The sequence below is a fragment of the Patiria miniata genome, unplaced genomic scaffold (genome assembly GCF_015706575.1).
Source record: "Patiria miniata isolate m_02_andy unplaced genomic scaffold, ASM1570657v1 HiC_scaffold_8, whole genome shotgun sequence".
NCBI lineage: Eukaryota > Metazoa > Echinodermata > Asteroidea > Valvatida > Asterinidae > Patiria > Patiria miniata.
In genome coordinates, this window is record NW_024037075.1 from 9,075,760 (window position 1) to 9,099,714 (window position 23,955).

General features: G+C 45.0%; 1 protein-coding gene across 1 annotated transcript in view; it reads left to right on the forward strand.

Annotated features, from left to right (window-relative positions):
* Positions 1-23,955, forward strand: part of LOC119719377 (116 kDa U5 small nuclear ribonucleoprotein component-like) — a 155,722-nt gene that overhangs the window by 77,766 nt on the left and 54,001 nt on the right. The window contains exons 11-12 of the mRNA XM_038188805.1: positions 2,859-2,949; positions 15,785-15,920. Of these exons, the coding sequence (XP_038044733.1) occupies positions 2,859-2,949; positions 15,785-15,920 (227 nt within the window). The remainder of the gene's footprint in view (positions 1-2,858; positions 2,950-15,784; positions 15,921-23,955) is intronic.

Sequence of the window (23,955 nt, forward strand, 5' to 3'; positions counted from 1 at the left end):
AAAAATGTGCATTTGGATCACCTAGAGAATTTTTCCGGTAAAGCTGATCGCACGTGGCAGGCACCGTGGCAAATCCGACTATTCTAAATTTATTTCCAAAATTTCTATGTTTCTGAAGTTGATAGTGTTTGGAACCAGATTACCTAGCCTGGCGCACTTCAACGCTTCCCCGACTTTCCCCATGCTGTGTTGCGAAACCTTCAATGAATTAAGTTAAATACTGGTGCTTTAAGCTAAATAATGCTTGCTGTTGAACCTCTGTGAACAATTTCAGTGTCATGAAATTTAGTCCGCAATTCAGAAACGGTGGCATCTGGAAATTGGGCACAAAATCGGCTGAGTGATTTCTAATGTGGCGCACTTGACAACTCTTGGAAAAGCCCACCTCAAGATTTGAGAAAATATTTAAAGTTCAACATTTTTGATAAACTATCATTCTTTTCTCTGATACCCAACTAGAAGTTTGTCGGAAAAGTAATTTTCTTATTTTTGGGCTCATTTTTAAAGCGTTCACTTGTGCACTTTGAAATAAAATCGGAAAATAATGCCAAAATAAATATCTCTGCTAACTGACCGGGAATGTTTAGAGCCTGATAAAATTTCACTTACTGTGAAATTACAGGTAAAATGTTTGCCATAGCAAGGATCTAGAGACGAAAAATCAAAGTGCTCCACGTTAGGGGGCCACGCCAAGTTAGGGGACATCAACAATACCGTAATTTTCGAAATATAAGCCGCGCGGAAGCCGCAGCACGCAAAAATCTGCAAATTAAGATTTGAAGTCGGCGTATAAGCCGCATCGGCGTATAAGCCGCAACAACCGCAGCGGTTCAATTTTGTAAGGCCTCCAAATTCTAGTCAAAATGCTCTGAACCAGTTCCATTTGCACTACGAAAGCTATAAATGGGCCACAAATGTTATGTCAAATCATTTACAGTCGATTACTCTTACAAACAAATATGGAAATTGATGATGAGAAATAAAAAACGGGAATTGCTGCCGGCTGGCTCGTCAGTGAGCCTGTGCCGGCGAATGACATTATTTTCCCCCAGCACTTGAGAGAGTATGCAACCCACCATGTGTTGTCTGACTGGAGCGCTACAAATCCTGCTTTGTGGCAACAGACCCTGAGTTGTTTTGTCCTAAAGGATAAACAAGTCCGTTTTTACAGCAAAACTTATCAAATTGTTGTGATTACCAACAAGTAGTAACGTCAAAACTTCAAGTTTGGATCGTAACTTTCTTCGAAAACAGTCAAAAAGATGCCGAGATTTTTGTGAACGAATCCATTAATTTCGTAGGGGTGGTTTCACCCCTGTTTTGAGTTTTACATCGTTTCTTGAATACATTTCAAGAAAAAAAATTATATTGTGACGTTGAACAACTGATTATCAAATAAAGATATGTTTCAAACTCCATAAAAAGTATTAGTTGTCTTTTTCCTATTTTTAAACTGGGGAAATATTGGTAATTATTGTTCGCAAGAAAGTGCACCCCTTTATGACAACAAATGGTGTGGTCCATGGGGAATCCATGCAGCACGCATGCAGCATAGGCAGCATCACCTACGGCCGGTTGTCGATGTCCAAGGGACAGCTTTCACTAGCCGTACTTTTTACCGCTTGGTATCTTTTTGTGGGACGTGCTTTAGGTTTGTTGATGACTTTCTTAATTGATAATTATTTCAGCAACACGTCTCTTCTTGTACCAGTACATTAAATACACATGTAAATGTCATTTTTATTCTTCAAGTCTCGGCGTATAAGCCGCCCTGTGTATAAGCCGCAGTAAACATTTTTATGGGCAAATTCAACGTATAAGCCGCGGCTTATATTCCGAAAATTACGGTACATGTATTTCAAGTTCATTAAATTAGATAAAATCTGTGAAAAATGGAAACATTGACATATGTCCACTGTGAGGTTTTAGTAGTACCTTATTTCCAACATACATTAAATGTGACTCGGACTTGGACTTGGACTCAACCTTTGTGACTTGTGACTCAGACTTGAACTCGACATGCATGACTCGGACTCAGGAGAGGTAACGCAGACTCGCACTCAATGTATGGTGACTCGAATACAAGTCTGTCTTCTTCCACCTGGAACTACCCTCAGCTTTACTTTAACATTCACATCAGACCAAAGCACTTCCAGATTGAAATGTTCTCAACTGTTCTCCAGTCTCTGAAGACACTTTGGTGGGCAACTTCCATCAAACTGAAGGATGTCTATCTTCATTTTATACCTATCCACGTGGATCACCAGAAGATCCTTCTGTTTATGGACTAGGGAACTGTGTACTGACGAGGGACAGGGCATACTGTCTAAAATGTTGAGTTTTCTCTGGTTCTTTTCAGAACCACACATACTCACATAAGAGATTTACCACATGGTGCTACCGCAAACCACTTATCTTATTACCTTTTCACCATGCAAACCTTCAAATCTCATTGAACTGTGTACAATCGCATATGATTACTACGAGCACTGTTTGGACGAGATCACAGTTACCACAAGCATTTTTCATCAATTCCAACAGAAATGTACACATTTCTGTGGGAGACAATTGACTCAATGCAAGCTGTGTTAGCGCAACAACATGGATACGAAGAGCTTTTTTTTTCCAGCCCGGTTGCATCAAAATGCATTGTTATAAATATCATTACAATGAGTGAAATTTCAAAACACCTTATAAATTACTCAGTCCCAGTAAATGTAGAAGGAAGGTGCCAATACATGTAATTATTGTTATTTTCCCAGTTATTACTGTTACGTACTCAACATCAACCACCTTTAAAAAATGTGAATTATGAGAATTAAAGTGTATGTTTTTATTACTTCCTTTTCTTCTATTAGCCGGAAATTTACCAAGAAATCTCCAGTCAGTACAGCCCAGCGTAGCTTTGTGGAGTTTATTTTGGAACCCATGTACAAACTCTTTGCTCAGGTAAATATGTTAAATATCTATACACCAGTGCGGGCAAACTGTCACTTCTATCATGAATAGAAGACCCCCTTCAATGGCGGAAGTGCTGTACTAGCTATTATTCAGATGATCCGTTATTGGAAGTTGCGTTGTACAATAGTGTGTGCACAGTTGTTTTTCCTTTGTAGGGGGACTTATCAGTGTACAGTGATGGCCTTATTTGTCTATGCTGTTGCCATATTTTCAATATCAGCGACATTTATACATTCTATTTGGTCATTCTGGTGGCATTTGACATTACATTCTGTTCCTATCTTGAGATGTTTTTCTTGGTCCTGTGTACACATTACGTGATTGGTGGTCATTACATTGTACATTACTATTATATCAGGCTTCCAGCTTTAAAAATAAATAGGCGTATTGTATGCTTTCATAAAAAGTACCTGGATGACTGCAATATTATGTCAATGAAGTACTCGGATGACTTCAATAATATTGTTATTGCAGTCAACCGGGAATTTTCGCTGGTTCCCGCTCAATCCAGAGCATAGAAAGTCACAGTCAACCAGTCAACAGAGCGTAGTGCGCGGAATGGGGATGCAGCACACAGCACTAGCAGGGTGTACACGCACTGTTATCAACACCTACAGTGGCAGCTTCGAGCGGTGCGATAATTCAACGAAATTTGAGAAATAAAGGCAGTATCCTGAAATTTATTTTTTGCGGATCAAGCTAGTCAGCCTAATGTAAATAGTAATAATAACCTTGGATGGCTATTTTTTTTCGGGGGATACAAGAATATATTGCACTCACTATAACAATATTGCACGAGTCGAAACCCCCTCAAAGCCATCCAATAATCTATATCATTGTATGCAGTGTTGTTGCAGGGTTGCTCTCTTGATATATTTCATAAGTTTGATTATGATCATCAAATGACTCGGGCCTCAGGACCCCCTTGTACATCTTCTTGATCTTCTTATGGTCCATGTTATGGGCCGCAGGAGTGTTTTGCGTAGTTTATAACTGTCAATGGCTTTACCTGCTAAAAAGATGGAAACGCTGAACTGCCATCAACAAACAAAGTTATTGCATATCAACAAATAGTTGCATCTGCATGACAACAAAACGCAGCAACTTTACCATTAAAATAGCATCAGTAGTTTTTTATCTTTCGAATATTCACCCAAAAAATCAGCAAAAGGCTATTTGAATATTCGGTTGATGATCGCATATTCGAATGATGATCAAATATTCAAATATTTGGTAAAACCTATAAACAAAACCATGAAAACAGTAGCGTGAAAAAGTGTCACATTTTCAAGCCCATGTACCGGTACATACCAATGGCCTACTTGCACCGAAAAGTTCGTCAATACGTTTTGGATGTGTTGTTTTTGAGAAAAATTTGATACTCGCTAAAGCTGCAATTATCGTGGTATATTTTGCCCACATGTGTGACCATCTTTGTTGTGTGTGCAGACAAACTCACACACCTATGCCAGTTTGTTTATGGTGTAAATTGAGGATTTTCTTTGTTCCTCTTCCCTTTTCCAATTGTTTATTCACTTAATAACTTTTTCGCGAAAGCTCTCATTGGTTTTGTACATGTTTTCCAATCGAGGAGTCCTCGATTTGGTTTCTGTCCTCGATTTATCGATGGTGTTGCACGTGTGTGTCCTCGATTTACACCATCAGCACAATTTGATACACTGTACCCTCTGGAGACATGTGCACAATAGGGAACAAAAGATTGTATACCTCTCCACAGAGCAATTGCTATAGGTGAATAACGTCTCCACAAGGTTATCACAAAATAGATATACATGTGTACATGTATGGATTTTACTCAAAAACCATACATTTCCAAGGTGTGTTGATCACAAATTGAAGTATTTTATGAAAGGGATATAAAGCACGATCGCCATGAAATTGCCCCCCCCCCCCAACAAGTTCCCAAATCAATTCATTTATTTTATGCCAAATTTACGTTATATTAGATTCATGATTTGATTTGCTAGATCTTTTCATATTCCCAGTAAATTTTTGAATTTTATTTGGGAGTTACGGGCCATTCAAAATTTTTGATGTTTTTAAATTTAATTTTTTTGGGGACAATTTCGATCTTAAAATATTGAGTTTACAGTGCTCATCTTACCCGTAGAGCCACTACCTATGCATATTTCCCTAGAGGGCGCAATACATCCGCTAAGAGTTCACACCATAGACATATAATAAAAACTAGACACAACATTTGCTATTGCGCCTGTGAGCAAAATGCTAAGCATACAGCATAATGTAAATTACAAAATGTACGTGAATGCTCATTATTGGCGTGACTCGTCGCGTAAGATCACGCCCATTATTGGCGTGACTCGTCGCGTAAGATCACGCCCATGATGAGAGCAGTCTCACTGCGCGCGTTATTTGGAATCGTTTGGTCCCGTACACATGTGAGAAAAAAAACAACTAAGTGGTGCACAAGTGCGTTGGGGCCACTGGCCTGAACATACATGGTATACATATGAAGTATGTGCGTAAATCGAAGCCAAATGATAATTTGGGCATTGCGCCAGGACGCATGACGCAGCCCATTTTGCTCATAGAGTTCACAACGTAAAAGCAGATAATGTCGTGTATATGTCTATGGTTCACACAATAGGCTACCCACCGTGCCCGCGGCCCGACCGCCATCTTAGCTCCCTCTGTTCTCCTGGCGTCGAATGGTGAAAGATCATTTTCTGGCCCGGGAAAAAAAAATTCTCGGGTTTTCTTCACCATCCAACGTCCAAGTTTATTTCTTTGAATTTAATTAGTAGAGTTTATCTTCATTTGTCTGAGTTTCGATCTCCGTAAGTACGAATTTTCGTTCAATTTTCTTACGTTAATTGTAATGGAAAGATCCGTCAAAAAGAGATTGGCTAAGGGCCCGACGGGCCCCGTGGAGGGAATTTCCACGGGACCGCCAGCCCCTCTAGAGGCACAAGGTCGGGAGGCACCCCCCCTCCCCTGGACGTAACCTCGACCGTGAATCTGCTGAAGGCACCCCTCCCCGCCTGCAGATTTCACTCCGTCGCTCGGAAACGGGTGATGTTGACCGCACAGGCCGAGGACCGGGCTACAGTCAGCCCACCCCACCAGCCATTTAATACAGGGAAAAACAGCTGAATAAGCATCCTGTCGGTAAGAGCCATAAGCATCGAGCCTCGACAGTCAGCTGCAAGGGCAAACGGGGACCCCCCCCCCTCGCAAAATTGCCCTCCACGGCCTCCGAACAAGCCATATCGAGCTCCGTGTCCAAGGCCCCCGGCACGTTTGGCTTGACCAGGCAACTGGAGATAGCCCATGGGTCCCCCATGGGTGATGACCCCCCGGCTTACTCCGCTTCACGAGCCGAGTGGGCTCCAACTACCACCGGCCCGCCAGGATTCGGCCCGCCGTTGGGATAATTACAGCGGCCTCGGAGTTAATCTTCAACTCCAGAGTTTTCCAGCTGTTCCAGACTACCCGCGCCACCGCCAGTTTCTGAACCCTCTTCGGGAGAAAAACGCGGTCGCCAGGCCAAGAACGGGAAGTCTCACCGTAAAAGACGTTGTTACGTCTAGACTTGTACAATTCCACATTATTTGGGTTACCTCAACGACAGATCAAGAGACTGCAAAAGGTGCAGAATACAGCTGCACGTCTTATCTCCGGTTCCCGGTCTTCATCACATATCACACCAATCCTCAAGCAACTACACTGGCTCCCCATCAAACAGCGACTTCAATACGAACTTGCCATGACAACCTTTAAGGCAATTACCGGTCAATCTCCACTGTACATCTTGGAGCTTTTTCAAACTAATGTTCTCCGCCGTTCAGGTCTTCGCTCCAGCAGCATCCACAGGTTGTCGGAGATCAGATCAAGACGGTCGTGGGGAGACAGGTCACTCGTAGTAGCTGCACCACGAGTCTGGAACACTCTCCCAAGAGACATCCACGAAACTGCATCCCTACTGTGTTTTAAGTCAAATTTGAAGACTTTCTTATACACCAAAACCTTCTCGTGATTTGATTAATGCTTCATTCATTGATTCGAACCTTTTTTCCTCCAATTTTTTTTTCCTGATGTGCGCCTTGGGTGTCCTGTTTCTGGACAGATATGTTGCGCGGTATAAATGTGTAATTATTATTATTATTATTATTATTATTACTCGTCAGAATCAGAGTTCCTCAGACTGATCCCAATACCGGGCCAGACGCCGTAAACATTCGGGGTCAGTCTCCACGGCCGATTTTTCCCCAAGCCTTCTAGGCGTTTTTCGGCCTCTGTTTCGGCCATGTCAGCGGCGAGTTTTCCCGCAGGAAGATGCGCCCCACTTGCGAGACAGTTCGCTCCCTACGCGGGTCAACTCGCCCCAAAAGATGGACACGCGTAGGGAGTGAGTCATTACGCCCCCAGCATCGCTTTATCGACACGCATGGGCGCTGAACGGTCAGAACTACACGACTCGGCCATGAGACAACTTGCCCCTGATTTCGCCCCCAATGTCACCCCATCAACTATGCATGAACCACGCAGGACTCGCCGTGATCAGTTACATCTTCCACATACTGTGAGTCATACTTCTTCGCCCCCAGCCATTTCCATTCTCCCATCTGCTCACTTTTCCGACTCCGATGGGGATCCGTTACCCGGTCCTAAGGATCGTGGTAAACGCAAGGACACCGAGGTACAAGCTGGGTCTTCGGCAATGGGCTCCCTTTATCCTTCTCGATCAGACGAGGACGATGGTGAAGATGTCATGAATACTCGACACCTCTCCCCACTGGAAACTCAATTTCGGCTTGTCCAATGTGATATGATCCACGTTTTGGGCCTGCCAGAATCGACTACGCCGGAACCAGATCCCGTTCCGCAACAGTCTTTCAAACAGCACACAGCATCGGATGAACCAGCGGGACGTGCTACGCCTTTCCCGGCTCTTCCGCTTCACCAGTTTTATGTAAAACACATCCAGAACATCGCCAACCTCAAAGACTGGAAAGCCTTTGATAATCGGGCTAATGCGTATTTCAGCTTTCCCCCGAAAGATTTCGAAGGTTACTTGACAGTGCCACAAGTGCCGGACTCTGCCAAAGATAAGTTGGCCGCGAACGGAAGTGCACCTAGTTCATCTCACAATCTGTTTGCCGATCCTATCCGAAACAAACTGGAGACTGTTCTCAAGAAGGCCGACTAAGCCTCCAGATTTGGGATGTGAGCTAAGTCCTTCATGCTCCTACTGTCCGAATATCTTGTCAGGGGCTGCAAGGACGAGACCACAATTCCTTTCGATATGCTCTCCGCAGCCTTTTGGTGCTGAGACGACTCCCTTTGTCTATCCCTGGAACAATTCACACGCATCTCGACTTTGACGACTTTCTACCGCCGAGGCAACATTCTAGAAGTTCTTTTCCTCCCATCGGAAGGAGCCAAGAAACGACTAGAATCTGTCCCTCTCATGGGACCGGACGTTTTCGCCGGCGAATTCCAAAAGGCTTTGGAAGCCGAGGCGAAACGCATCGAGGCGACGGACAAGATAAATCTCCGCAAGTCAACATCGAAGTCCAGTCCGGACCAGCCGAAAGCGCGTAAGCCTAAGCCTTAACCAACCACCAGCTGACAGCCCTACGACACTCCCATCGGAATCTGCTACGACACTCCCATCGGACCAGCTCCGGGGCCAACCCTACCACTCGAGTGGCCAGTCATACAAGCCACCGGCCTCCCAGTTCCCTGTGGGTTGGCGTCGATGACTTTCTAGAAGTTTCAGCCGCCTCCCATACACGGACCCGTGGGCGGCCGCCTAAAAGCTATTGCAGGGTCCTGGTCCCAGGCCGTCTCCATCGGTGGGTGCTTCAAACGATCCAGTTAATATATTCTAGAGTTTACGAGCACCCCCCTATCGGACACCATAATTCGTCAAACAAAGGTTCCATCCGAACCAGCCAAACGCCTGGCCTTGGAAAAGGAAATCGAGTCTCTCCTTACCAAAAATGCAGTTCGTATAGTTCCACCGGGAAGAGAAACGTCCGGTTTTCTGTCGACCTTTTTCCTAACACCCAAAGGAAACACAGGAAAGTGGCGACTGATCTTGAACCTGAAACCACTCAACAAATTTGTTCGCCCAAAGCGTTGCCATATGGATTCTCTCCGAATAATCCTGGACTCGATTCCAACTCCATCATGGGCTACATCCCTCGATCTGAAAGATGCTTATCTACATGTGCCCATACACCCACAGCATTACGAGTTCCCACGTTTTCAATACAAGGGATTAACATACAAATTCACAGCTCTCCTGTTCGGTCTGTCAACTTCCCCACGAGTCTTCACGAGGATCGTGAAGTCTGTGGGGGCAGCTCTGCACAGAAACAACATCACAATCTTTATGTACCTGGACGACTGGCTCATTGTCGGCCGTTCAAGGACAGAAGCCTACCAAGCCCTGCACAAAACGTTTTCCTTTACCACACATCTGGGGTTCCTGATCAACGAGAAGAAATCACACCTAACCCCTACACAAACACCGACATTCCTGGGGGCCGTGCTCAATCTCAAAACAAACACGGCTTTCCCAACAGATGTACGAATACAAAATCTTCAACAGTGCGTCCAAATGTTCCTCCAGGAGACATCAGCCCCAGCAGCATGGCTGAAATTACCAGGGCTTATGGCAAGCATGGTGGACCTCGTTCTGAATTGTCGACTACGCATGCGTCCTATCCAGCTCCACCTCCTTGCACATTACCGTCCGAAGCTCCACTCCATCCATCGCATGGTTCCGGTCGCTTCCTTTCTCCATCCACATCTCCAGTGGTGGACGGACCTACAAAATATTGCGTGTGGAATGATTTTCCCCAAAGCACAACCAACGAAAATCATCTCCATGGATGCATCCCTTCTTGGTTGGGGGCCACACTTCATCTGTGCCAAATCGCAGGGAAGTGGGACCCACATCAAGACAATCTACACATCAATGTCCTCGAGATGCAGGCACTAACCAATGCTCTCCGACATTTCCGTCAACTTATCCAAGGCCACCATGTCCTTAATGCGACAACACCACAGTGGTGGCATACATCAACCGCGAAGGAGGTACACGGTCAGCCCGACTCTGCCTCCTCGTGTGGAACTTACTCCATTGGTGCCGGGATTCCAATATAACGCTAACAGCCACACACATCCCAGGCATGGACAACACGGAAGCCGACGCCCTTTCCAGGAGAAGGATTCGGCCAATGGAATGGACGCTACAGCCTTAGGTTGTCGATGAGATCTTCTTGAATATCGATCGCCCACACATAGACTTGTTTGCAACAAGAGCAAACAACCAGCTACCGGTGTTTTGCTCGAGATACCCTGATCCACAAGCATGGCATACTGATGCTCTGTCAATTCCATGGACGGGAATGTTGGCATATGCTTTTCCTCCAATATCCCTGATTGCAGGGGTTCTTACAGCGTCCAGACATCCTGTTTCAACCCAACTCGGACATGATTCACCCAGCACCACAGGATCTTCACCTGACGTGCTGAACATTGTCCAACAATTGTTCCGATCAGCGGGCCTTTTGACAGAAGCTGCCACATTTGCGGCACAGAGTCGGAGACCATCTACCCGGAAAGTCTACAACAGCCGACTTCGACATTTTTATAGATGGTGCAGACGGAAAGCTACTGAAACGGTCAATTCTTCTTTAACCGATATTGGTGTCTTTCTCGTCCACCTGTTCAACTCTGGCCTCTCGGTACCTACAATAAAGAACTACCAATCAGCCATTGCAGCCATCCATGGAAGTTTTCCCGACGGCTCATCAATTTCCAATAACCATGCCTTGGGTCACATCCTCCGAGGGATGTTCATCTCCAGGCCTAGTACGCAGAAACTTCTTCCCTCCTGGGACCTACCGCAGGTACTGAGGAAGCTTTCACGTCCTCCTTATGAATAAGCCTGTTAAGGGTACCCGGGTACCCGCCCCGGAGGCCAAGAACCGGTTTCATTTTATCGGGTCAGGTACCCGTTACCGAATTTATAAATTTCGACGCAACGTCCATGACCAAAAAAACCCACAAGTACATGCATTCAAATATCACTAACAGAAGATTTACAAAGTTCAGAGTGAGTTTACTGACCATTCCAAAACTCCATTTTGCGGTTTATATTTTGTTTTCAGTTTTATTTAGACTATCTTTGATGCGTCTCCAGAAGCCCTAAAGGGGCGAAACACGATCGTATCAACCCATTGTTTGTGTTTGTAATAAAGCTTCTTGTAGCCGCTAGCTAGGAAATCATCGTCTTTGATACGCCGCAGATGACGGGTTGAACCCGTTACAAGTCCATAACCTAAGATTTACAAAGTTCAAAGTGAGTTACCGACCATTCACTGAAAACTCCATCTTGCGGTTTTTAGTTTGTATTTAGTTTTGTTGACTATCTTTGAAGTTTGAATTGATGTGTCTCCAGAAGCACGAAAGTTGACCCATCATGTTTTTAATAAGTTTCTCGTAGTGGGCCGCCAGGAAATGATCTTCTTTGATGCACCGCAGATGGAGGAATAAACAAAGTGAATTGCGTTTTAATGGACCAATCCAGTAAGCCCCTCCCACTGCGCACGTAGGCAATTTAACACGTGCTCCTCTCCAATGCCGGTGTCACGGTCTCACTTCTCCGGCGTGCTAGCTTCTCTGGGTGGATTCGGCGGATAATTGAGCACGTTACAGTGCAAGTTACATGAGTGCGATTCATGCTCATGTGTCCGCTGTGCTTACTTTTCCTCGGGCTGAATTCTGAAGTCTACCAAGCCATTAATAGCACAGTGAGGGACACCCAAGAATGTGTTATGAAACACTTCCTGCGGGTCAAGTCATTCCATGGTCTTGCAAGAATTCTGATTTGTGTTCCCATGCAGCGTCATGCATGTTGTGTGTGTGTGTGTGTGTGTTCATGGAGGAATAATTAAGAACGAACTCCGTGTTGAAGCAAAATTTCCCTTTCGGAGAAGCTAGCACGCCGGAGAAGTGAGACCGTGACACCACACTGCATTTTCCTGCCGTGCGCATCATACGCGTGTGCACGCATGTCGGACTTTTGTGCACGCAATGTCGGACATAAATCACGGCTGTGATTGGTCAGAATACAATGGGGAGGTGCTTACTGGATTGGTCCATTGCAGTCACGCACAATAAAAAAAAGATGACAACATGTAAGGCCAAACAAAAAAATAAGTCGGTCTCTGGTTAGCGCGCGCGTCGATTTTAATCATGCGCGTCGATCTTTTTTTTTCCCAAAATTTTCCGCGGTAGCTCCAACAGCGCCCCTATTTCCGCACCTGCTCATTTTTTTTTTACCAAAGAGCACCAAGGAATGGGAAATTGCACCAAGGCAAATGATCGAAAGCACCAAGGCAATTTATGGAGGACACCAATGTACACGAGGACACCAAAAAAGCAAAATAGTACCCCACCTTGTCTGTACAATCCAAGCTTGAAGAAAAAAAAAGAAAGAAAAAAAGCCGCGTGGCCACGTCAATTCCGGAACTTTGGTCTGACCAGAGACCGAATATATTTTTTTTTGGCCTAAGCCCAAGTTACTTTGCTGTGTCTGTGTGATTATTTCTTGCCCCTGACATTCCCTGTCTCATAACCTTGCTGTCCAACCCGATTTTTTCTGATGTACGATGTCTCAAAGCCTGAGAAAGTTTTAAGGGCATTTAATATAATTTCCTATGATCGAACAAAGTGCAGATAAAAAAATATACCTTTAACAACAAATGATATAATAAAAAAAATAACCGCGCGCCAATATTTTCTGCGGAACTATTATTATTATTATTATTATTATTAATCATTTCTGGTAATGAAACCAAGGATTCCTCAAAAGCGCCCAAGGCACTGTAGCTCGCAAGCCTGAAGAAACCTGTAGAGAGAAGACAATCACAACGCACGTAAGAAGTGCAACTTGACTAGCGATTAGCGTAGTACAGCACGCATGCACCGGGTCCCTATGATAAAGCACGACACCATTTGTGCACGTACTTCATCAACCACGGCTTCAACTTACCGTGTACTGACTGCCATGCCGGTCGTCGTATGCATGTCTAGCCGAGTAAGCCGACCACGCTGCGCGCGCTGCATGCATGCTACAACCAGCGCTGCAGTCAGTGTGGGCCACCTGGGCTGAGGTGACGGCCGGATGGACTCACTGAAGAATACACAGTGGGGAACTCTTGGAAGTTCGCTGACTTTGTCATCGATGTCTTTAAACTCTTTATTAATCACCTTACGTTTCTTTTATTTCATAAACTCAGGTGCTGTATATAATAGACATTGAATTTGCAATTCCTTTTTTTTTTTACTGACAAATCGATCATTTGCAAATCGGTATACCTGCACAGAAAGCATTAATATAGAACACAATGGGGTGTTTAGAAATGAAAGCACTTACTTCCGGGTTGGCATTATAAATGAACACACTTTCGTCCGTTTTTTTTTTTGGGGGGGGGCTTTTACGGGTACCTGACCTTGACCTGGAAAGGGTACCCGGTTCCAGTCAAAATCGTAAACACACAGGCCTACTTATGAACCTATAGGACAGGCGTCTCTTCTCAACTTGTCGGTCAAATTCGCCTTCCTGCTAGCAGTCGCCACATCGCGACACCGAAGCAAACTACAGGCCTTATCACTGCAGCCTTCCCATATTTGCTGGGAACCTCATGGAGTGAGGTTGGTTCCCCACACTTCATTCCTAACCAAGAACATATCTGACTCCATTTCTCCTCCTGATATCTTCATCCGGGACATTAAATTTCACTCATCAGTCCCGGAAGACAGAAGATGGTGCCCAGTTCGTGCCTTGAAATGGTATATCAACAGAACAGAACTGATCAGGGGAGATACAACGAACCTATTCATTACAACAGTTCATCCACACCGACCAGCTTCCCGAGAGACAATCGCACACTGGATCGTGACTGCCATCCAGTCCGCTGAGCAGAACTGGCCAACTAGATCAGAACAGGTTCCTGGAATTAAAGCGCATGCCTGGAAATGCGTAAAAATAATCCATTCTTAATGTTAATAATAAGTATCAGCTCGCTCTAAAAAAAAAAAAAAAGAAGGTTGTCTTGGCTTGAGGTAATGACTCCATTATGCATGAAGTTTTTTCAGATATTGCAGTCGTTTTTGATACAAAACAAAATTGAAGTCTCAACTCGCATTTTTCCAGATACGTGGCATGCTCATTGCACACTGATATACCATGCGCATAGCGCATGCAGGTTGCCTCATTAGTCTTAAAGACACTATTAGGTTTATTTTGTTGTCGCAATTCGTAGCCGACACTCGTGCCGTGTATTAAGACAAAATGAACCTGGTATCCTGCTCCATTTGCATGGTGCACTGATTTTAGGCATGCTTTAAGTCTAACTTCACTGGTCCCCGTGCATTTGGTGCTCCGATGGACGTATGTACAACACATGGTACATTGTACATGTACCGGATGCATCCTGTACCCGTACGGTACGGCAAAGGGTTTACGAATCGGAATGCAGAAAGTTCAATTGGCAAGTCCAATGAGCTTTTATTTTCTATTTTCTATCTTTTTAATTGAAAAAAAGTGAATTCGATTAACAAAAATGTCAATAAATTAATAAAACCCACCCACCCACATTTTCGCCAAAAAATACCAAACGAACTTTAAAAACATCTCAAATTTTGAATGGCCCCTTGAATACCGCTAAATAGTGTATAAACAAGTGCTCTGAAAAGTAACTTAACTTTGTTGTTCGGAAGTCATGGCTTCTATGTCACTGAACAGCGATGTCATTCTTGGACTTGTGTGGACAATGTGTATAGGACTGACAAAAATTACGACAGAAATATTTGGAATAATGTGATTAGAATATTAAGGACATCATCCTTTTTGATTTACTGTAATAGTAGACAAGCCATGAGAGCGACAGATTTGCAATAACATTGTCAATACAAAATAACAATCTTACATTTCTACACTGATTCAGGCGCGAAAAGGGGCATCTTTGCACACATTAAATGACCTCCCTTCCGTTGTAAATGGGGTCTCAAAGCAGGATAGGGATCAAGTGTAAATGCGGCACAGTTTATTTGCAGTTAGTTTCCCGGCACCTGATTTCATCAAACTCTTCGTAACTTACGATGCATCGCAGCGCTGCGACGCATCGTATCCCTACGACGCGTCGTAGCTGTGACGTGTCCTGCGATCCATTTCACAAAACACGTCGTAAGTGCGACGCGTCGTATATGTATTTATAGCACAATTCGGTGACTGTTTATGTATTAAGTCAGCATACAGTAAATAGTCGTTTGGTATTCAACAAAGAGTCGCCGGATCTCCGCCCGAGATTTGTTAAAACGTCGGACAAAATTGCAGCCGTGCGATGCAGTTTTAAAGGAAAACGAGCTCTCAGTGGACTGTATAGCTACTTTCAAATTTCAACTGCAATATTCCAGGCTAATTCATAATTATTCAGTGAATTTCTATTTACAACTTGCGACGTGTTTTAAGCTGTTGTCAAGGAACTTATGAAGCGTTCAACACATCGCAACTTTCGTGAAATGGATTATACGACGCGTCACGAGTTGCGACGTGTTAAATGTCGTAACTCAAGTTGCGACGCATCGCAGTGCTTCGTGGAATTGGATGCTGTGGTTTTATTGCGACCACAGGATCTGATCCCCCTTTGCCGGATCGAGTATAAACGCTGTGACTGAATTTGAGAGGGATTTGTGTGTATATTTTGTTTGTTATATTTGTGAAATAATAAATGTAAGTTTTCATAAATCCCTTGTACAGGTTGTTGGAGATGTGGACAGTACATTGCCAGGGGTACTGGATGAGCTTGGAATTCATCTTACCAAGGACGAGATGAAGATGAATATCAAACCACTACTCAAACTTGTCTGCAAGAAATTCTTTGGTGATTTTACAGGTCAGATATGTCTTTACTCTTTAACCCTGACATACCTGAGTCCAAACTGGACACCCAGGTAGGTCAGCGTGCTTATGGTTCCCATATGTCTTAGTCGTTTTCAGGAGACCAGTGTGCAGTCTGTAAACGCAACCGAAATCGTATTTGATATATATTTAGTAGATTTCCAAAATTCACAATTATATTGGGAAGACTAAAAATGTGTAATTATTGCGAAGTTCACATGGGTACTCGTTGATTCACGGTGGCTGGTACCGGTATGATGAGATATTGTAAAATTTCAAGCGTAGTGGGTCAGCGTGTCTGTATTAATGCACATTCTGGTTCACACAGGGTTATGGTGCAGGCCATTTGTGTGCAATTGAAATTGGCAAATCGCAAAGTCAATGGATCTGATGCTTGGTCATAATACAAGCCAATTTTAGCAATTTAATTTTTGAACCAGACAAATTCAGTACATTTCATTGTTTTTTCAGTACAAACTTTTCAGCAAAAGCTGTCTTTTTTAAATCTCTTTTTTTTACCTATCCAAAAATCACATTTGAGAACCTCTGTGAGTCAAACAGTTATGTTCCTTCAAAGTGGCGCACCCAGGATTTGTCCTGGGGGGGGGGGTGGGTCACACATTTTTTTCCTCAAATTTTGGGGAAGTTTTTTTTTTGGGGGGGGGGGGAGGTTAGACTATTTTGACTATTAGACTAGTATACTAATAAAAAAAAGGCCACATATCACCAAGGTCAAATCGTGGGACTAACAAAAAATTTGGATGCGCCACTGTTCCTTCAAAGTTTGGCCTTCTAAATCAATCGGTCGCTGCACACTGGACATCTTAGGCATAATTCATGTAGCATGAAAATTACAATTGCACTCTTGTGATGGATGCAAAATAACTTACCTTCGCAAGAGTAATGCCGATCTGTCAAATTGCATTTTGCATGATCCTACATGTAAGCAACTGGAACAAACCGTGTTGGCCAGCAATCTTTTTAAAAGACACATAAAATAAAATGCCATGACTCTCTTCCTCCACTTTTCTCTTGGCGCATGCTTACAAAAGACATGATTTTGTGTTCTCCCTTTTTGCTCTTGTCAGTTTGCCATACACCTCTGGTCCTTGTCACCACTGGTCCACTAGTCAGCTCAATACATAAAATGTAGTATGCATTTTTCATTCCACAATATGCAAATTGTTGTTGTCACACACCCTCAGCATATTTACTCTGTTTGGAAACATTTTGTTCGCGGGAAGTTTGTATGAATTATTAGGACGGAAACAAATTGGTGTATGGACATTACATTCAGAACCTACTGACCACATTGAATTACTTGCAAGTGAAATCAAATTTTATATAATCATACAAGTACAACTCCAGCTTAGGTCTTAATATATAACATCACATGGTTGCTGTAGTGCTCATAGCTGATATAATAAATGAGATATAAGCACCGTAAATGACCGTTATGGACATTATACATTCTGTCATAGGTTTTGACTTTCAGTACACATTGATAAAAGTCTGTCATTATCTAGATCCCCTTATGAACCGGGCAGTTCTGCTCATCTCCTTCAGCTCACTATAAAAAAAAAATTCTTTTGGCTGCAGCAAAGGAATGGCCCTGAGGGACAAGTCCACATCATCGTTGTTTACATGTGTTTTAAGGGGAAATGACTTGCTTCCCCCAATAGTTGGACCTATTGGGGCAACCCTTCAGACTTTTTCTGCAATAGCGGAAGTTTACAGCTCTCCAAGTTGGTTTTTAGCATCTTTATGGTCACCGCAAGGCTTGCAAATGCTGAAGGGGCCCACTCTTTACAACTACAAAAAAACCCCAGAAAGTCACGTTTATGTGTTCTGACGAATGGCTTGTGGTCAGTCGGTCAAAGAAGAAAGTCGGGCAAGTGTTCCATACCACCTTCGATTTCTCAATTGGACTCAATTGGATTTCTCATCAACAAAGCAAGGTCAAATCCAATCCACAAGTAATGGCAAGTATGAGGGACCAACAGCCGATTTCATGAACAGTATGTAACTTACAGCATGCGTAGGACGTAATCAACAAGTCTACTTCACTCTACTTACCTGTAGAGCAACACTACTTATGCATATTCCCCCTACCGGCAGGTATTTTCGCTAAGAGTTATATACAATAGCGCCCTCTGGCGCCCTACCCATAACACCCCGCGGCATGCGTGCCTCGTGAGCATCCTCTTTTCTCTTAGCGGCAGGTCGGGTAGGACGTGCGTGAAATAGCTCGCTGTTTGCCTCGTCATTTACTACCCTTTTTTGCGTTTAAGAGAAGTATTTAATAAAAGAGTTAGTAATCATTAGTTTGTAGAGTTTCATCATCTTCTTGGTTTCATTTATTTCATAAATATGAAGCGTTTGGGGAGGGCCGATCTGTCACTAACCGGAGGGAATAGTTCTCCCACGGGACGGACCGAGTTCTCGGGGGACTCTGCCGTTAACGCTCCGTCGTTACCGCGGCAGCAGTCTCTCGTCCGGCACCCTCAGCCACAGTCGGCTGGGGGAGTTGGCAGTTCCGCCGATCAGTTAAGGGGACCTCGGTCACCTTCTCCGGTCAACTCGGGCGGAACACCCAAACTAAAGGCACACTCCGGCAAGGTTCCCCTAAAACATATCTCCTGTGCCGGAGCAAAGCCTAAGAAGGGCCGTCAGGGCAAGCGTGGCTCGGCAACGAGCGCCGCTTTGGCACCTAGCCCTCCCCCGATCACGGGGCAGCCCGAGGGGACTAGCCGTCACACTTCGGTGGGCTCTAGTCACCCGTGCCCTCCCGACACGGTGCCGAACACCACTGGTTGTCGGGATGGGCTATTGCACGGGCTACCGGTCCGTCCAGCGCTCGCTCAGCCCACGGGGCCTGAGGCGCTGTCGGCCGGGTGCATTATGAGCGATACGGAGCCGGTCACCCCGGGGGATCCCGGGCCGACTGCCCCCGTGCTAGAGGGACTACTCTCGTCATTGGATTTTTTCCGTTGTTCGGGGGTCCCGGTGCCCCAGGTGTCTTCCGATTTCTCCTCGGACACACCTTGGGGCCGTTCTTCTAAAAAGAAGAATAAGAAGAAGAAGGCTGCACGTCGATCGCACCGTTCTTCTTCGGGTTCTGACAACTCCTCTGATTGGTCCCGCCGGGGCAAACGCTCCCGGGGGAGGACGCGGTTTCTAGAGCAGATTTCCTGCAGGCTTTTGAGTCGATTCCGATACGCTATCGGCTATGTCGGCAGGCCGCCGGGCGGGCCCTATTGGGGGGCCCCCTGCAGCGGTGGACTACGGCCCACAACCATCGGTCGTTGGGCCCGCATCGCAGTCTTCAGTCACCGGTCACGCTTGGGTGACCCGTGAACAAAGGGACTTACCGCACAGTTAGCCGTGCTCCTGGAGTCTTTATCTGCAGTGAATGCTTCATAGTCGTCATTCATTGGTCACGATTGCGTGGCCCAAGCGCAACGAGGTACATGTACAAAAATGAAAAAACGCATGTTCATACATGTACATGTATACCACACATGGTTGCGCGCCATACCGGAAGCCCGGCCTACGGCGAACAGGACTTCACATTCGCCGGCTGTGGACCGCAGTCGCGTGGTCCGGAGACAACGGGACCTACCGCACACAGTTAGCCGTGCGCCAGGATTCCCGCTTGTGTTTAGTCTTCTCCATCTGCATAATATTATGTATATTATCTCCGAGGGTGTTGCCCAGCCACCACCGCGTGGTTCTGTACAACTAGCCCCTCCAGACGGCTCTCAGTCATCGGGGTCATTTTGGCCTTCGCATTCGGCTGATTCATCCGATAATGACGGAGAATCAGACCGGTTACAATGGCTGTCCATCGCGGAAACGAAATTCCGTTTGCTGCAGAGGGACATTACACGGGTACTTATTTAATTACCCTCCGCCGATGAGCCCCCTCCGCCCGATCACAAAAATTTTCAAATCAAGCGCAGGACGGGCTCCATATCTAACAAGGACAAGGTGTTCCCCATACCTCCGTTGGATCAAATGTGAAACACATCGACAGCGGACAAAGTGGTGTCCATTTCTCAGGCGGGAACGTCTTTATTATTTTTTCTAATCCGGGCGAGTTTATTGCACCGATCCCACCGCGGCATACGCTACCGGGGTGAGGACTCGGTTTTTCGGCCCACTCATTACAAGCCTTGCAATTGTTCTCGGCTTTATTATCGGTCATACATGTACAATGTACACTGTATACGTTTTATACACGTACATGTACAATGTATTGCCAGGCGGGCACGTTAATGAAACGTCCGTCTTCGTTCAGTTGCGAGCTGTGATCTCTGTAACCCTCTACATTAATCACGGTTGGGTGACTCAAGGACAATGGGCCACGCCGCGCTGTGCTTAGCCGTGCGGCGGTGTTTCTTGCTGTACTGAGATCGCTAATTTTTCATGTACATTGTACATGTGTGCATTACTTGTGTATGTACACTGTCCATTGTCTCCGAGGGAGTTGTTCAACAGCTGACTGTGGCCGTGTGCAACTCGTCCCTTCAGATGTGTTTTACGGTTCTCGTTTACGGGGTCTATTCGACTCTTGCAGGCATGTTGTGGACCACATTCGAAAGATTGTGCCTTTATTCAAACTGCCTGCTGCTCTTCAAGCAATTATGTGATCATTACCGTTTTCCGTTAGCGAAATTCGGTATTTTTGTTGTTGTTGTCACATCTTCCCTCTTCAATGCAGCTAAGTAAAAAACAAGCTGCCAGCAGTAGAGGGACCCCATTATTCAAGCAGCTCTTCGTAAATAATACTCGCAGAAGCTTGCATACACTTTGCAGTAGAATAATAAAGTGGGTTCGGCGATACGCGTTCAGCCTCCCTCTTTACCCTCATGAAGTACATTAGGTTTAATGTTTTAATCTTGACTCGACAGTCTTAGCGGACGTGTTGACTGCTATTTTCATTATCAATTTCACAGTCTGCACTCAGTATTCTATAATTTTACACGAGTGCAGACCCTAGCAATCTTGGCCCGCCGGGGTAACATGATTGATGAACTGTTTCTCCCGTCAAAGGGCGCCTGCCAAAGATTCGAGTCCCACCTTTTAAATTTTTAACAGACAAAGATCTTTTCTTTTGCGGTGGATATCGATGTTTACACAACAATGTACATCCATATTGGTCGATGTCGACTACATGTGGGCCAGCGCAGGTGAAGAACAAACAGTTGTTTGTTTTCTCAACTGCATACCTCTTGAAGTTGGCCCAGATGATTTTGTGTGGCCCCATGCCACATAGGATAATGTAACAACGATTTCGATTCGGCTTCAGTTGTTTTGATGATTTCCATAAGTGACCTACCTGACTCATGACGACCTCCACCCATCTGTCTCGTAGGAGCTCGTCAGAGAGACTTTGAGGCTGACATCAATAACATCGGGCCAGCACAGTGTTGCGCCCGTCTTGTATTTCCCTTGGAAAGATGTTGATGAGATTTAGTCGACTGTCTAACACATCAACATGGGGAATGAACCTTGGCCTGAAGGGTACACAACTGCAACTCATTCAGGCCAGAGCACTGAGAATTTCACGGTGTTCAAACCAAGATTCTCGCTGCAACTTCATGGTGGCTCCATCCAGCCTTTTTTCCGCCTCACTCCTGGCCTCTGCTCAGATAGTAAAGGCGATATGACTGCGCCGTGGAAACAAAGATTGGTGGCATTCACCTATTTGCTTGTATCGGCCCAGTCCTCACTGCATTCAGTGCAGGCCATGACCTGACTTGTGCAGTACCTCCTGTGGTTCGGCGTTGCCAACCTCACAAGGGTGGGCCTCTCACAGATTGCAGCCTAATTCATTAACTGTCATGGCGAACATGTTACCCTGCCAGTTAACTGCCCACCACACGCATCTAGTGGCGGATTGGTGAGGCCCTGTGTGAGCATCATTCAAGTTCCATTAACATACTTGAGATGCTGGCAGTCTCGGAGAAACTGCGATGTTACTTCTATATTCGATGTTGTGCCAGATGATCCTGATTCGATGTGACTTTGACGCAGTTGTAGTTTACATCGACGACCAGGTGGGCAGGCAGCCTGCACACCTGTGTACACTCACTTGAGAAATACCCCATTGGGGTTTTTTCCTCATAGCTTCTTGCTTTCGACGGTCCTCCTCCCAAGCAAGGACAACTAACCACATGTCAATCTGACTTGTTTCATGAACTAGTCACAGATTTCCAGGCTAATGCCTGAGGGTTCCTGACCCCTATACATGTACATGGCACGCGTATACAATGGTGATGAAGACGGACAGGCTACTTATATACACCTTCCTGTCGTCTTCCTCTTATTCCTCGGGTACTTAATCAACTGGAGCAGAAGGATGACAAGGTCCTCTTCTTAACTCCATGTTGACCTCATTGATTGGTTTTCCAGGGTTATAACCATTCCATTGGTTCACCAGTTGGAGGTACAAATGTTCTTCCGAGCAGAACAATATTCTGTTCCAGCACAGCTTGGGTTTCCTTCACCCAGCTCCGCAGGAATTTCTCCTGATGTACTGGATACTGTAATACTCTCCTGTTCACATCAGACCTTTCTCAAACAAGCTATGGCTTTTACAGCCTGCACTTGAGGGACTTCTAACATGACAGTAGATTACTTAATGTTAGTCAGTTGAACGTCCGTGTCAGTTAACTTAAGGGGATGTTTTAACACCCCTGAATTGCAGGACCTCTTCAACACCTTCTTATCCAAAAGTGTTATAGAGATCTTTAGAGTTCTGTGAACCAGTGAACAATCTCACATCTGTTTCATTGGTTCCTATGGTTGCCTTTTTTCTTTTCTGTTTTGTAAGCAGTTGTTACTTCTTGGTATACATGTAGTAAACATCTGTTTTCTGTATAATGGAGACGGACCACATCTGATGGGAACCAAGTGTGCCCATCCGATTCCTTACGGGAGGATTTTTGGTTTTTTTTTTTTTTAACTAAGAATGTCAGAGTCCTCTTTACCTCCGGACATCTTTGTTCTAGGCATCAAATCATTGTCCATTCCAGATGGAAAATGTTGGTGCCGCTCATGACTTTGGCGTCTGATCCCTAAGGAAGGTTTTTTGAGCTAAGACGGTCGGAGTCCTCTTTGCCTCCGGATGTCTTTGTTCTGGGCATCAAATGATTCTTGTCCGTTTCAGACAGCGAATTTTGGTGCTGATCATGACTTGATGTCTGCTCCCTAAGGAGGGATTTATACTAAGGACCGTCAGAGCCCTCTGGGCCTCCGAACGTCTTTGTTCCGGGCATCAAATCATTCTTGTACAGACGGAGAATTTTTGGTGCCAATCATGACTTAAACGTCGTACATTAGCTGCACTGGGACGCTTTGAATCGGTCACTTGCAGTTGCAAATGTAATTGTCACGACAACCCTGCCATACCAACAGGCTTCTCGCGACACGTATTTGTCATGACAACCCTGCCATACAAGCAGGCTTCTCGTGACATGTTTTTTGTCATGACGACCCTGCCATACAGGCAGGCCTTTCATGACATGTATTTATCATGGTGACCCCACCATACCTGCAGGCTTTCATGACAAGATTGCCTGAAGGTTGGCTACGGTCATCCATGCAACCACGGACATATCAACGGCAGAATCCGTGTGATTGGTCCGCATGCACAAAATAAAAGGCAGAGCATGGGAGAGCAGTGTTGAGGGCGACTGACTGAGCCCCACTATGTTCTCAAGACATATTCAGACCGGAGACCTCCCCAGCATTGGTGTCTCCTAACTCTGATTCTTTATTGAACTCTGTACATGTACATGTGCATATTATAGTGTCTATATGTACCATGTCATGATGTTTTGCCTTTCATGATAATTTTTATTTTGTGTGCCCCACCGAACTCTTATGTGTAGGTATCGGTGGGCTGTAATTCATTACGTGTGATTCCCACGGGGATCACATCTCTGTTGGCATGTTGAGGCTACCATTATGACTAATGTCTTTATCATGCCGACCTTTTTGGGCTGCCTTGTCCACCCACATGT